This window comes from Borostomias antarcticus (assembly GCF_949987555.1).
Source record: "Borostomias antarcticus genome assembly, chromosome: 6".
Lineage (NCBI taxonomy): Eukaryota > Metazoa > Chordata > Actinopteri > Stomiiformes > Stomiidae > Borostomias > Borostomias antarcticus.
Window position 1 is genome coordinate 32,315,875 of NC_140239.1, and position 13,456 is coordinate 32,329,330.

General features: G+C 49.5%; 2 protein-coding genes across 4 annotated transcripts in view; both read left to right on the forward strand.

The window, feature by feature from the left end:
- On the forward strand, window positions 1-8,385 carry rnf8 (ring finger protein 8, E3 ubiquitin protein ligase). Of its 3 annotated transcripts, XM_084439798.1 has the most exons (10): window positions 1-167; window positions 1,503-1,631; window positions 1,726-2,153; window positions 2,771-3,047; window positions 4,218-4,280; window positions 4,486-4,575; window positions 5,306-5,413; window positions 6,925-7,129; window positions 7,410-7,627; window positions 7,920-8,385. In XM_084439798.1, the coding sequence occupies exons 1-9, from the start codon at window positions 45-47 to the stop codon at window positions 7,613-7,615; spliced, it is 1,629 nt and encodes a 542-aa protein (XP_084295924.1). In that variant the 5' UTR covers window positions 1-44; the 3' UTR covers window positions 7,616-7,627; window positions 7,920-8,385. The 3 variants fall into 3 exon arrangements, with proteins under 3 accessions (XP_084295924.1, XP_084295923.1, XP_084295925.1); XM_084439797.1 differs by having other exon boundaries at window positions 7,410-8,385; XM_084439799.1 differs by lacking the exon at window positions 7,920-8,385 and having other exon boundaries at window positions 6,925-7,136; window positions 7,410-7,545.
- Window positions 8,386-12,229: 3,844 nt separating this feature from the next.
- drc5 (dynein regulatory complex subunit 5) overlaps window positions 12,230-13,456 on the forward strand; it is a gene marked incomplete at its 3' end in the record, with an annotated part of 6,928 nt that continues 5,701 nt past the window's right edge. Inside the window, exons 1-2 of the mRNA XM_084440170.1 lie at window positions 12,230-12,365; window positions 12,470-13,038. Coding sequence (XP_084296296.1) covers window positions 12,269-12,365; window positions 12,470-13,038 — 666 coding nt within the window. The 5' untranslated portion in view covers window positions 12,230-12,268. The remainder of the gene's footprint in view (window positions 12,366-12,469; window positions 13,039-13,456) is intronic.

Sequence of the window (13,456 nt, forward strand, 5' to 3'; positions counted from 1 at the left end):
AGTTAGCTCGCAAGTCTGGGAAGTTTCTCTTAATATGTTTCAGAATGGACGCATGTGAATCATCCCACTCTCCTGCAACAGAAGAGGACATCTCTAACAAAGAGACATGGTGTCTGACCCGAGTGGGGAAGGACTCGGAGTGGCTCCGCTTGTTCGAGAACACGGAGGTGAGCTAGGCTAGGCTAGCAGGTAACTGGTCGAGCTAAGCTAAGCTAGCAGGTAACTGGTCGAGCTAAGCTAAGCTAAGCTAGCAGGTAACTGGTCGAGCTAAGCTAAGCTAGCAGGTAACTGGTCGAGCTAAGCTAGGCTAGGCTAGCAGGAGAACACGGAGGTGAGCTAAGCTAGGCTAGGCTAGCAGGTAACTGGTCGAGCTAAGCTAGGCTAGCAGGTAACTGGTCGAGCTAAGCTAAGCTAAGCTAGCCAGCTAGCCGCGCTAGTTTTGAATGTGAACTAGACAGACAGCTAACTGAGGGGAACACGTCTGGTCCCATTATACCAGTGCTGTCTGTCCCATTATACCAGTGCTGTCTGTCTGTCCCATTATACCAGTGCTGTCTGTCCCATTATACCAGTGCTGTCTGTCTGTCCCATTATACCAGTGCTGTCTGTCCCATTATACCAGTGCTGTCTGTCCCATTATACCAGTGCTGTCTGTCCCTTTATACCAGTGCTGTCTGTCCCTTTATACCAGTGCTGTCTGTCCCATTATACCAGTGCTGTCTGTCCCTTTATACCAGTGCTGTCTGTCCCATTATACCAGTGCTGTCTGTCCCATTATACCAGTGCTGTCTGTCCCATTATACCAGTGCTGTCTGTCCCTTTATACCAGTGCTGTCTGTCCCATTATACCAGTGCTGTCTGTCCCTTTATACCAGTGCTGTCTGTCCCATTATACCAGTGCTGTCTGTCCCATTATACCAGTGCTGTCTGGCCCTTTATACCAGTGCTGTCTGTCCCATTATACCAGTGCTGTCTGTCCCATTATACCAGTGCTGTCTGTCCCTTTATACCAGTGCTGTCTGTCCCATTATACCAGTGCTGTCTGTCCCTTTATACCAGTGCTGTCACGACCTAGAAGTATTTCACATTTTAACTACAAACAAATGAGCTGACATGAGTTGCTATCCTCGCCTGGCCTGGGCCTTAGTTACCTAGTCTTAGTTACGGCTGCTTTCAAAACAACCACCCATATGGCTGAGATGCATGAGACAGTAGGCCTGTGAGTATTCACTGACCATAATAATCATAATAACCATGACACCCTAGGCCTGTGAGTATTCACTGGCTCTGACAATCAATAACGTACCCTAACCCTAACTAACCCTAACCAACCCTAACCCTAATGTCCCAAAGCAAACCCGTGAGCCACACACGTCGCATTGGACACAAGGTTATTGTCTTAAATGCACATTGGTCCTCATTCCCTGTCCCCTGGTCTGTGTTGTCTGGTCAGGTCACAGTTGGACTTATTCCCTGTCCTCTGGTCTGTGTTGTCTTGTCAGGTCACAGTTGGACGTGGATTAAACGTCACCCACCAGCTGGTGTCTGCAGACTTCCCCCTGATGATCTCCAGGCTGCACTGTTTGTTCAAGCAAAGAGAAGATGGCCAATGGACAGTGACTGACAAGAGGGTAAAGTTCATCCTTGCCTTATATGAGTTTCAGTTGAATGTGATGTTATCTGTTGCTACATGATGTTAAGAGAGCTAATTCTGTTCTCTCTCAGAGCCTGAATGGGGTGTTTGTGAACGGGGAAAGGATCCCAGCGGATAAGGCTCGCCAGCTGAACCAGGGGGACTTGATCCAGGTGGGGGTGCCAGTGGTCACCGGCTCGAAGGTGGAGTTTGAGTACACGCTGGTGCGGCTGCCCATTAAAGACATCAGACCCCACCTGACTAAAGGACCTAGCGAAGGGGCGGGCCCAGCCTCCAGATGCAAGAGAACCAAGAGGAAATTCAACGCAGATGAACTGGAACCTTCGACCTCGTCAAAGTCCAAGCTGTATCGTCACTCCTCAGACAAGCCCCTGGCCCCGCCCTGCCTCCCAGACGGCTGCCCCAGGGAGGCGGACGAGGCCGGGCCCAGCGCACGGAGGGGGGGGTGGCCGTCACCCCCAGGAGGACTCAGCAGCTCGGGCAGTGATGCTCAGCAGAGGTACAGCACAGTATCAGCTACACGCACGCCACTCTTTCTGGTTTGATATTGTTAGAGAGGATCTTCCTACTTTGGAACATGGTAAACTTAAGACTTTTGTGTAGTTATGCGTGCACAAAATGGAAGAATACTCAGTTATCTGCAATGTTACTTTTGGACAATATATAGAGATTTTTTTGTACGCTTCAATAAAATTCAGTAACCTTTATTTAAACCCGAAGGACACGGAGGTTGCCCTCATTTAGTGACAACGAGTAAGAAAAAGTGCAGAGATAAAAAAAAGACAATAATAACACTAAAAGCAAAACATTAAATAGAGTAAAGTTAAAATAGGATAAGATGATATTATGACCCTAAACCCCTGGTCCATCCAGTCCCCGGGTCAGATGATACTATGACCCCTAACCCCCTGGTCCATCCAGTCCCCGGGTCAGATGATACTATGACCCCTAACCCCCTGGTCCGTCAGTCCCCGGGTCAGATGATACTATGACCCCTAACCCCCTGGTCCATCCAGTCCCCGGGTCAGATGATACTATGACCCCTAACCCCCTGGTCCGTCAGTCCCCGGGTCAGATGATACTATGACCCCTAACCCCCTGGTCCGTCCGGGTCAGTGGGAACTTGCAGGCACTGCGGGAGCGGGTGGACGACACCCAGAGACGCGTGGCGGCGCTGGAGGGGGAGGCGCGGCCCGACCACCCCGGGAGGGAGGAGCAGGTCCGGGAGCTGCAGGCCCAGCTGGAGGCGCTGGAGGGGGAGGCGCGGCCGAACCACCCTGGCAGGGAGGAGCAGGTCCGGGAGCTGCAGGCCCAGCTGGAGACGCTGAAGGCCCAGGTGCACAAGATGGCGGTGCTGGAGAGGTCCATCAGCGAGGCGGAGACACGGCTGCAGGTGAGAGGCGGGGTCACGGAAAGGGAAGGGAGGAAGGGAACCCTCTCTAGAAGGTTCTAAAAGGGAAGGGAACACTCTCTAGAAGGTTCTAACTGCTGTTAATGCGCATAGTGTTGAACCAACACGTTTCAGAACTCCGGCCTTCGTCATCTTCCACCACCTACGAGGAAATAGCCCAGATAAAATCACCTTAATGAACTCAATACATCACACACACAAAACCATAGAAAATACACCATAGACAATGCATTAGGCAATAATATTTATATATATTGTAACATGCAAGGCAGAGAGGTTGGCAGTTCTAGGCAAACTTGGGCAAAAAGTGGAGATAATGAAAAAGGTGAGCTGAGCTGACTCGGTGGCTCCGCCTCCTCGGCCGGGCAGGGTTTGGTCCTGGACGGTCTAGGGATGGTCTGTCTGCTCCTTTTCCTGGGCTTTTGTGCCGTTTAATACCTGTCCCCGCTGTCCGTGGTGCTGAAGTTGGTTCCGGGCGCGTTCTCGCTGCGGCCCGCTGCCTCTGCGGCAGACTCGTAATAATCTAATTACATGATCTGTAATTAATTAATCGCAATTAATCTCAAAATGATCCTATATCCGTTTTTGCTGGCAAAAGCCCTCAAATGAAGATATTTCAATTCAAAGACATGACCTTGTTGTGTCTTTGTGATTGTGATTCCTGACCGGTGTCCAGTGATCCCCGGTCAGAGCAGCGTATTCACCCCGCGCCAGTAGCCTACAGTAGCCTGCTTCCATTCTTGTGGTCTTCTCCGTGTCGTCCAGCTGGTGGATGTTTGTAACTGCGGTGCCTCTTGAAGGTGGCTTGTAAGTGACATCAGAGGAAGCATCTGAAACGCCTCCATTAAGCGCTTGTCTTCTACCATTGAAACTAGCCTGCAGTCCACAGCAGTCCACTCTGCCATGGAGTGGGTCAGCTTTTACATTGCTTACGGGGTCATTCAGGTCCAAATTAAGTTTGTCGCTTCAACAAGGTTAAATCAAGCAATGACGCGGCTACTGCACAAAGACAGAAAATATATCAGCAATAAACCTAAAGCAACCCTTAAAGGAAGGAGAATGGGCTCTGGAACTGACGTCTTATTAAGGATCATCTGGGATTTAATCACATTCATGTTTCAGGGTTCTGACGTGTTGTGCTTCTGTTTTAAGGTGCAAAAAACACAGCAGCAAGAAGAGCTGATGAAGAAACAGCTGGAAGAGGCTCTACTGGAGGTAACAGGTTGTAATGATGTCATCAGTGTAGCCAATGGCATTGATTGATGAGTAAGATTAATTTAAAGCACAGGTTTGGAATTCAGCATTGTTTACATGTTTACATGTTTACACCACATCAGACTACATATTTACACCACATCAGACTCGCATCAGAGCTTGTTTTCTTGGTTCTTATTATGGGATGTATTTTCAATCTTCACAGCAGAGGAAAGTGATAGCGGAACTGGCCCTTTCTCGACAAGGCTTTGAGAAGGTTCTCCTGGCCAAGGATAAAGAGCTGGAGGTGACCAAGGTATGTGTGTCTGAATGGGATTCCCTCATGCTTCTGAATGGGATTCCCTCTGATTCTGAATGGGATTCCCTCTGATTCTGAATGGGATTCCCTCTGATTCTGAATGAGTGATTCCCTCTGATTCTGAATGAGTGATTCCCTCTGATTCTGAATGGGATTCCCTCATGCTTCTGAATGGGATTCCCTCTGATTCTGAATGGGATTCCCTCTGATTCTGAATGGGATTCCCTCTGATTCTGAATGGGATTCCCTCTGATTCTGAATGGGATTCCCTCTGATTCTGAATGGGATTCCCTCTGATTCTGAATGGGATTCCCTCTGATTCTGAATGGGATTCCCTCATGCTTCTGAATGGGATTCCCTCTGATTCTGAATGGGATTCCCTCATGCTTCTGAATGGGATTCCCTCATGCTTCTGAATGTGATTCCCTCTGATTCTGAATGGGATTCCCTCATGCTTCTGAATGGGATTCCCTCTGATTCTGAATGGGATTCCCTCTGATTCTGAATGTGTGATTCCCTCTGATTCTGAATGGGATTCCCTCATGCTTCTGAATGTGTGATTCCCTCATGGTTAAATTGTCTAAATGTATCTGTTTTTGAACTGTTTGAAGGTAATAAAATTAAATTGAAATGTTTATATAATGCACAAAGCACTTTACAAAGAGAATTTAAGTTATTGACTGTATGTTTATAACTATTAAGTGAAAAGAATGCGTTTCCTCTGTAGGAAGAGAAGGAAAAAGCAAGAGCCCAGAAAGAGGAAGTCGTTTCACAAATGACCGACGTGTTGGAGAATGAACTTCAGTGCATCATTTGCGCCGAGCTTTTCATCCAGGTATGCTCCTCTACACACCGCTCTACACAACGCTCTACACACCGCTCTACACACCGCTCTACACACCGCTCTACACACCGCTCTACACAACGCTCTACACACCGCTCTACACACCGCTCTACACACCGCTCTACACAACGCTCTACACAACACTCTACACACCGCTCTACACGACGCTCTACACACCGCTCTACACACCGCTCTACACACCGCTCTACACGACGCTCTACACAACGCTCTACACAACGCTCTACACAACGCTCTACACACCGCTCTACACGACGCTCTACACACCGCTCTACACGTCGCTCTACACACCGCTCTACACGACGCTCTACACACCGCTCTACACAACGCTCTACACACCGCTCTACACACCGCTCTACACAACGCTCTACACACCGCTCTACACACCGCTCTACACACCGCTCTACACGACGCTCTACACACCGCTCTACACGTCGCTCTACACACCGCTCTACACGACGCTCTACACACCGCTCTACACGCCGCTCTACACACCGCTCTACACACCGCTCTACACGACGCTCTACACGACGCTCTACACGTCGCTCTACACACCGCTCTACACAACGCTCTACACGACGCTCTACACGACGCTCTACACGACGCTCTACACACCGCTCTACACACCGCTCTACACACCGCTCTACACACCGCTCTACACAACGCTCTACACACCGCTCTACACAACGCTCTACACACCGCTCTACACACCGCTCTACACACCGCTCTACACACCGCTCTACACACCGCTCTACACGACGCTCTACACAACGCTCTACACACCGCTCTACACGACGCTCTACACACCGCTCTACACACCGCTCTACACGACGCTCTACACGACGCTCTACACGTCGCTCTACACACCGCTCTACACGACGCTCTACACGACGCTCTACACGACGCTCTACACGACGCTCTACACGACGCTCTACACACCGCTCTACACACCGCTCTACACGACGCTCTACACGACGCTCTACACGACGCTCTACACACCGCTCTACACGACGCTCTACACGACGCTCTACACACCGCTCTACACGACGCTCTACACGACGCTCTACACGACGCTCTACACAACGCTCTACACACCGCTCTACACAACGCTCTACACACCGCTCTACACACCGCTCTACACACCGCTCTACACAACGCTCTACACAACGCTCTACACACCGCTCTACACACCGCTCTACACACCGCTCTACACAACGCTCTACACAACGCTCTACACAACGCTCTACACAACGCTCTACACACCGCTCTACACACCGCTCTACACGTCGCTCTACACAACGCTCTACACAACGCTCTACACGTCGCTCTACACGACGCTCTACACGACGCTCTACACGACGCTCTACACGTCGCTCTGCCCAGAGATCACTAAAAGAACCACGCTGCTCTCGGCCTCCTGACCAGTGAGACGGTCTTCTCTCATTTGAGCTGCGCTGTGCTTCTCTCCTGATGTCCCCCTGCAGGCCGTCACGCTGAACTGCGCCCACAGCTTCTGCCTGCACTGCATCAGGGAGTGGCGCAAGAGGAAGGACGAGTGCCCCATCTGCCGGCAGGCCATCCAGTCCCAGACGCGCTCGCTGGTGCTGGACAACTGCATCGACCGCATGGTGGACAACCTCAGCCCCGACATGAAGGACAGGAGGCAGACCCTCATCGTGGAGAGGAAAGGTGAGAGGTGCGTCACTTTCACTACTACTTTCACCCGCGTTTTAATAGGAGCTACTCCAGACCTCATGAGGATTTCACGGTGACATCATTTCATTTCAAACCTCACACCTAATGTTGCGCTGGCCAACCAACTGCGGCGCAAACGGCTTCTGTGCGCTTCTGTCTGGGGTGGTGAGTCACAGGTCTGGGGTGGTGAGTCACAGCTCTGGGGTGGTGAGTCACAGGTGGTCTGGGGTGGTATGGGGTGGTGAGTCACAGGCGGTGTGTTGTCTGGTTCCAGCCCCCAGACCTGAGGAGGTGATGCTGATCCATGATGGGAACAGCAGCAGCAGCAGCAGCAGCAGCGTCCTGAGCAGCAGCGAGCGCTCGCTGGACAGCCTCAACTCCCTGGACAGCCTCAACTCCCTGGTGGGGAGCAGCCACTGGGAGTCCAGCCCGTACTACATCTCCGATGACACCGACGAGGACGACGACATTCTCTATTAGCCCGTTCGCTGGGTGGGACATTATTCACTGTTTTTTTTTGTGTTCGCATTTCGTCCGAGGCTGGTTTGACTGACAGCTCCAAGAGACTTTTTTTTGGAAAACGCACTTCTGTATCAGACCTGTATGAACGAGTCATGTTTGATGCTGACTGTTATGGTTAGACTTGTTTAAGTCTACTTGTTATTTCAGCTGTGATGGTGTCCACCTCCATTCAGAGTCCGAGGTGTCTGTTGACGGGAGGTGTACACCAAAAGGGATCATTACTGTCAACAATAACACCAATAATATTGTCATCATCCTACAGCTGAAGAAGGCTGGGAGTCCTCCCTCATTCCAGCCCCTGAAATCTGAACAGTCATGTTGCTGCAGCACAGAAGCAGACTTGTGAATTATCTGCCCCTGTCTGTTCAACCCTGGGTCTCCCAGCTGGGGGACTGGGGCAGATATCTCCTCTCCAGCCCTGCCTGATGACCCCCCCCCCCCCCCCCCCCTCGCCACAACCTGGCCAGGAAATCAGCGCTGCACTCACATGTTTATAACATTCAGCTGATGTTCAAGATGGCTTTTTTTTGTAACCATGTATAAATAAAGGATCAAAACAAAAGTTTATTCACTTGTTTCAAAAGTCCCACAGAAAAACCTAACTGACCCCTGACCCCTGCACTTCATATCCTTGTTCTAATGTCAGCGGATTGAATAATGAATATCAATAGGTTTGTTGACTGTGAGCTGTTTCTTATCTTTGCTACATTCCTGCATCACTACCTGTACACTGCAATGAAAATGTTTTATTAAAAAATGGCTGACAATGGACACCAGGTGGTGCCAGATGAGCAAAAAACATTTGAATTGTTTTTGTAAGATTTTCTTAAAAACAAGAGGTTCCCCTTATGAAGAGAGGCTCTGAACCCATCTGTAGGGTTAGGGTTCCCCTTATGAAGAGAGGCTCTGGACCCATCTGTAGTGTTAGGGTTCCCCTTATGAAGAGAACTCTGAACCCATCTGTAGTGTTAGGGTTCCCCTTATGAAGAGAACTCTGAACCCATCTGTAGGGTTAGGGTTCCCCTTATGAAGAGAACTCTGAACCCATCTGTAGGGTTAGGGTTCCCCTTATGAAGAGAACTCTGAACCCATCTGTAGGGTTAGGGTTCCCCTTATGAAGAGAACTCTGAACCCATCTGTAGGGTTAGGGTTCCCCTTATGAAGAGAACTCTGGAGATGCTGTTATAACACTTCCGCTTGCCTTGTATCAGTTGCTAAGCAACATGGCTTTTGGCTTTATTTGGTAAAATTGGCATAATATCCTTTCAGCTATCAGTAACAATAATATAATAATAATATCCTTTCAGCTATCAGTAACAATAATATAATAATAATATCCATAATATAATAATAATATCCTCTCAGCTATCAGTAACAGAAGTGCTCTGAGAATAAAATGGATCTCCGTGTTTACCGCTGCCTCTGTATTTTGGATTCAAAGAATGCAAAGCGCCCGAATGTATTGACCAATCAGGGTCTCTATCTCGCCACACCTACCAGTCATGTTTGGAGGGAGGGACTACATCATGATTGACAGGAGGGAGGGGCGGGTTCTTTTGAAAAAGATGACCAATCGAGGCCTTGTTGACGTCAAGCTACCTACCCCACCTTTAACATAGGCTACATGATAATTTTCTTCAACTAATATGGTGTAGCCTTATGCATAGGCTATTCAACATAATGCTATATTACACATTGTTTTAAATTGAAGGAAATTATAAGAATTTAAAATAATGACAAACTTGAACCCCGATCAAATTTCCATCTTAATTAGTCTTTAGTGGCCAGTTTTGTTTGAAAGTTTCACTGAATCATGAATCCTCATGGCGAGTCTGGGGGGTTTAGATATCCAGTTCTAGGTGCTACCAGCGCAGATGCAGGGAAGCCCAACATTCACCCCAAGAGGCCAACATGGAGGAACTCTCTCCCGTCCTCTCCTGGGCTGGATCGCCCATGTCAAGGGAAGCGTGTGTCTGTCAGGCTGGGTCACACCAGGGCGACAGTGACGGGCAGCCCGGGGGGCCAGTTAGAGCCACCCTCCCTCCTCCCTCCTCCCGCCTCCTCCTCCCTCCTCCCGCCTCCTCCTCCCTCCTCCCTCCTCCCGCCTCCTCCTCCCGCCTCCTCCTCCCGCCTCCCTCCTCCCTCCTCCCTCCTCCCGCCTCCTCCACGAGTCTGTTCAGAAAAAGAACAACGTCAACGACAGTTATACCGAAATCTCTTTCCCTCTCTCGCGAGATCTCACTCTCTCACACAGACACAATCCACACTCCCACGTGACATGTCCAATTATGTTACTATGTAAGGCTATTCAGCTTATTACATAATTTAGAAACGCTCCTAATAATATGCCTTATTATGTCATTGCAGTGCCAGCATAATCATGTGCTCTGTAGAACACTGCCCCCTTCTCATATTGTGTAGGCTACTGTTGTAGTAGCCTAGTAAGCTTCAAACCGAGTAGACATCCTAGTTAGCTTCAAACCGAGTAGACATCCTAGTAAGCTTCAAACCGAGTAGACATCCTAGTAAGCTTCAAACCGAGTAGACATCCTAGTAAGCTTCAAACCGAGTCAGTGTAGTGTTACTGTGCCAAACACACATGCCCGTATAAGCAATGACACCGAGGGCACAAGCTGAGTCAATGCCCCATGGCTGTGCAGGACACCGAGGAGAGGGACAGACTAAGACACGGGAGGACCGGGCTTCGTTTCTCCACTTCCCCACCAGTCACACCGCATCTGCCCATAAGGTCCTGAGCCCGGGTCCAGCAGCACCAGACCTGTAGTGGGCATCGTGAGTCTGAGGATGGCATGATTGTTGGAGTTTGTGTTAAAGCTGATCATGCTGTTTCTCTGTCTAGACGCGTTATATTACAGTGAGGTGAACGCATGTGAGGGTTTAGGACATGTCCATGTTAGGGTTTAGGACATGTCCATGTGAGGGTTTAGGACATGTCCATGTGAGGGTTTAGGATATGTCCATGTGAGAGTTTAGGACATGTCCCTGTGAGGGTTTAGGACATGTCCATGTGAGGGTTTAGGACATGTCCATGTGAGAGTTTAGGACATGTCCCTGTGAGGGTTTAGGACATGTCCATGTGAGGGTTTAGGACATGTCCCTGTGAGGGTTTAGGACATGTCCATGTGAGGGTTTAGGACATGTCCCTGTGAGGGTTTAGGACATGTCCATGTGAGGGTTTAGGACATGTCCATGTGAGGGTTTAGGATATGTCCATGTGAGGGTTTAGGACATGTCCATGTGAGGGTTTAGGATATGTCCCTGTGAGGGTTTAGGACATGTCCATGTGAGGGTTTAGGACATGTCCATGTGAGGGTTTAGGACATGTCCATGTGAGGGTTTAGGACATGTCCATGTGAGGGTTTAGGATATGTCCATGTGAGGGTTTAGGACATGTCCATGTGAGGGTTTAGGACATGTCCATGTGAGGGTTTAGGACATGTCCCTGTGAGGGTTTAGGACATGTCCCCATTCAGACCGTCTGAGACTGAGAGAACCTTCTGTTTTCAGGACATCAGTTTTATTGTCTGAGTCATATTTTGCTGGATACAGTTGAATACAATCCTGAACATGGATTTGACGTCATTTCACGGTGGGTTTGCAGAATGATAGGCTTGGTTCTTTAGGGTGGATCCTCTCCAAATGCACTGTGTCCACGAGCCTGGTTCCATCTGTCGGCTTCGAAGGAACCAAATGGTCTCACAGCAGGATCATGGCACAGCTACACTGCGCCAACACAGAACACACACTCACAGAACACAGAACACACACTCTCATGTCTGTGCACGGTAAGTCTAAATCACAGAACACACACTCTCATGTCTATGCACGGTAAGTCTAAATCACTGTCTTTTTGCTACTGTAGGATAGGCTACTGATCAAACGGTTCGCTAATATCTTTAATGTCTTCAATTCCCCTTGGGCAGTCTTGAGATTCTATTCTGAATGGGGATTTAATACCATGGAAATCTGTTATGGCTATTACATTATTGTAGTATGCGGCCAAACACAGAATGGTTATACGATAGTAGACTAGAGGTCAATAGATATGTTATTGTGAGATGGAGTCTCTCTCTCATGTATTGAAGAGCGGCCTGCAGCCTCGGCGGCGCGCAGCGCGCATGCGCATATGGTGATGGGCGTGTCTCGAGCTCGCCTGCCTTGTTGGTAACCAAGGGAGACGGACGACTCAAGCTAGCGGGTTCCGGTTAGCATGCTAGCTCAGCGGGACGTATCGCACCGTATTCGTTTCAAAATTAGGTACTTTTGTGTAACATTTGTATAATTGTGGATATAGAGTGGGTTAGTGCATTGTTTGCCCTGAATTGAACCGTGAAAACCTTCCTGTAACTGAGCCGCAGCCTTGAAGCCTACAGTCCCGTAACGTGAGCCTGCATATTGAAACACCCTCTAGCGTCACACAGACACTGTTTCTGGACAGGGTCCTTCATTTATATGTATTTTGCACCCCAGGTAATTGGATAATAACAAAGAGGAGGGAGCGAAACCCCAGACATGACTGCAGCCAATGCCCAGTCCCCCGGGGTCTGTCCTCCAGTAGCAGCCCTGAACCCAGCAGCGGACCCCCGGAGGATGCGCCGGGTCATAGCAGAGGACCCCGAGTGGTCCCTGGCCGTGGTGCCCCTCCTATCAAACCTGTGTCTGCAACACATAGTCAGGAACTTCCAAGGTATGATTTGGATAGCTCCTGATAGTTGTCAAATGGTTGGCTTGTTTTATTGTTTCTTAATCTTTGATAGTTGAATGCATCTTTCTTTCAAACCGACATCACAGAGAATCCCATCCTTGAAGAGCTTCTCCCCAGTCACAAGTCCTTCGTCCTAGAGAGGCTGTCCCCGTCTCTCCCCCTGCGTGTGACGGCCAATCGGATCAGCGACGAGGGCTACTGGGACCGGTGTTGCAGGCGGCGCTGGGGGCTGTGTGATGTGTCTCAGTATGGCGACAGCTGGAAACGCATGTTCTTTGAGAGGCACCTGGAGAACATCATTGAACTGTTCATCCCAGATGTGACGGAGCCAAAGACAGTGCTGGACATGGTGCCTCTCTGCAGGGACTATGTGAAGAGGCTGGACATCTCTCAGCTCCTCCCCCCCATCAAGGAGCCCCAGAAGCCAGAGGAGGATGACTGCTCGGACTCCGCCAGCGATATGGCCTCCGACGGACCGTCCATGGACCACTTTGACTTCAGCATCCTGCTTGACAAGCTGACCCACCTGGAGGAGCTGGATGTGATCTACAGGGTCAAGGGCTGTGGCATGAACTTTGAGTGGAACCTGTTTGAGTTCACCTTCCGGGACTGTGAGTCTCTGGCCAGGGCCTTGAGGTCCTGTAAGACCTTGAAGGTGAGTATTGATCAATATTCAGTGTGGCCTGGCCTTCAAACCTCTGCTGTCCTGTATAGGATGGAGTCACGTTGTCTGGGGAAGGTTTTACGCTCATACACTTCCTCTATAAGCATCAGTTACAAAGATTCTGTTTCAGACGAGGAGAAACAGCAGTATTGTACACCTGCAACACTATACTCTGCTTACATCTTAGAAACAGCAGTATTATACACCTGCAACACTATACTCTGCTTACATCTTAGAAAGCACAAGAATGCCTGAATGTTTGAAACCTTAACACCTGTCCTTGTTCGACACAACTAACCATGGAGTCATAGGGAACATGACATGAAACACCACACTGAATTTCTAACAGCAGTCATGGGAAAAGAGATGAGTATTCAAGGCAGTTGGTTTATCTAGTTTTCCATTGGCC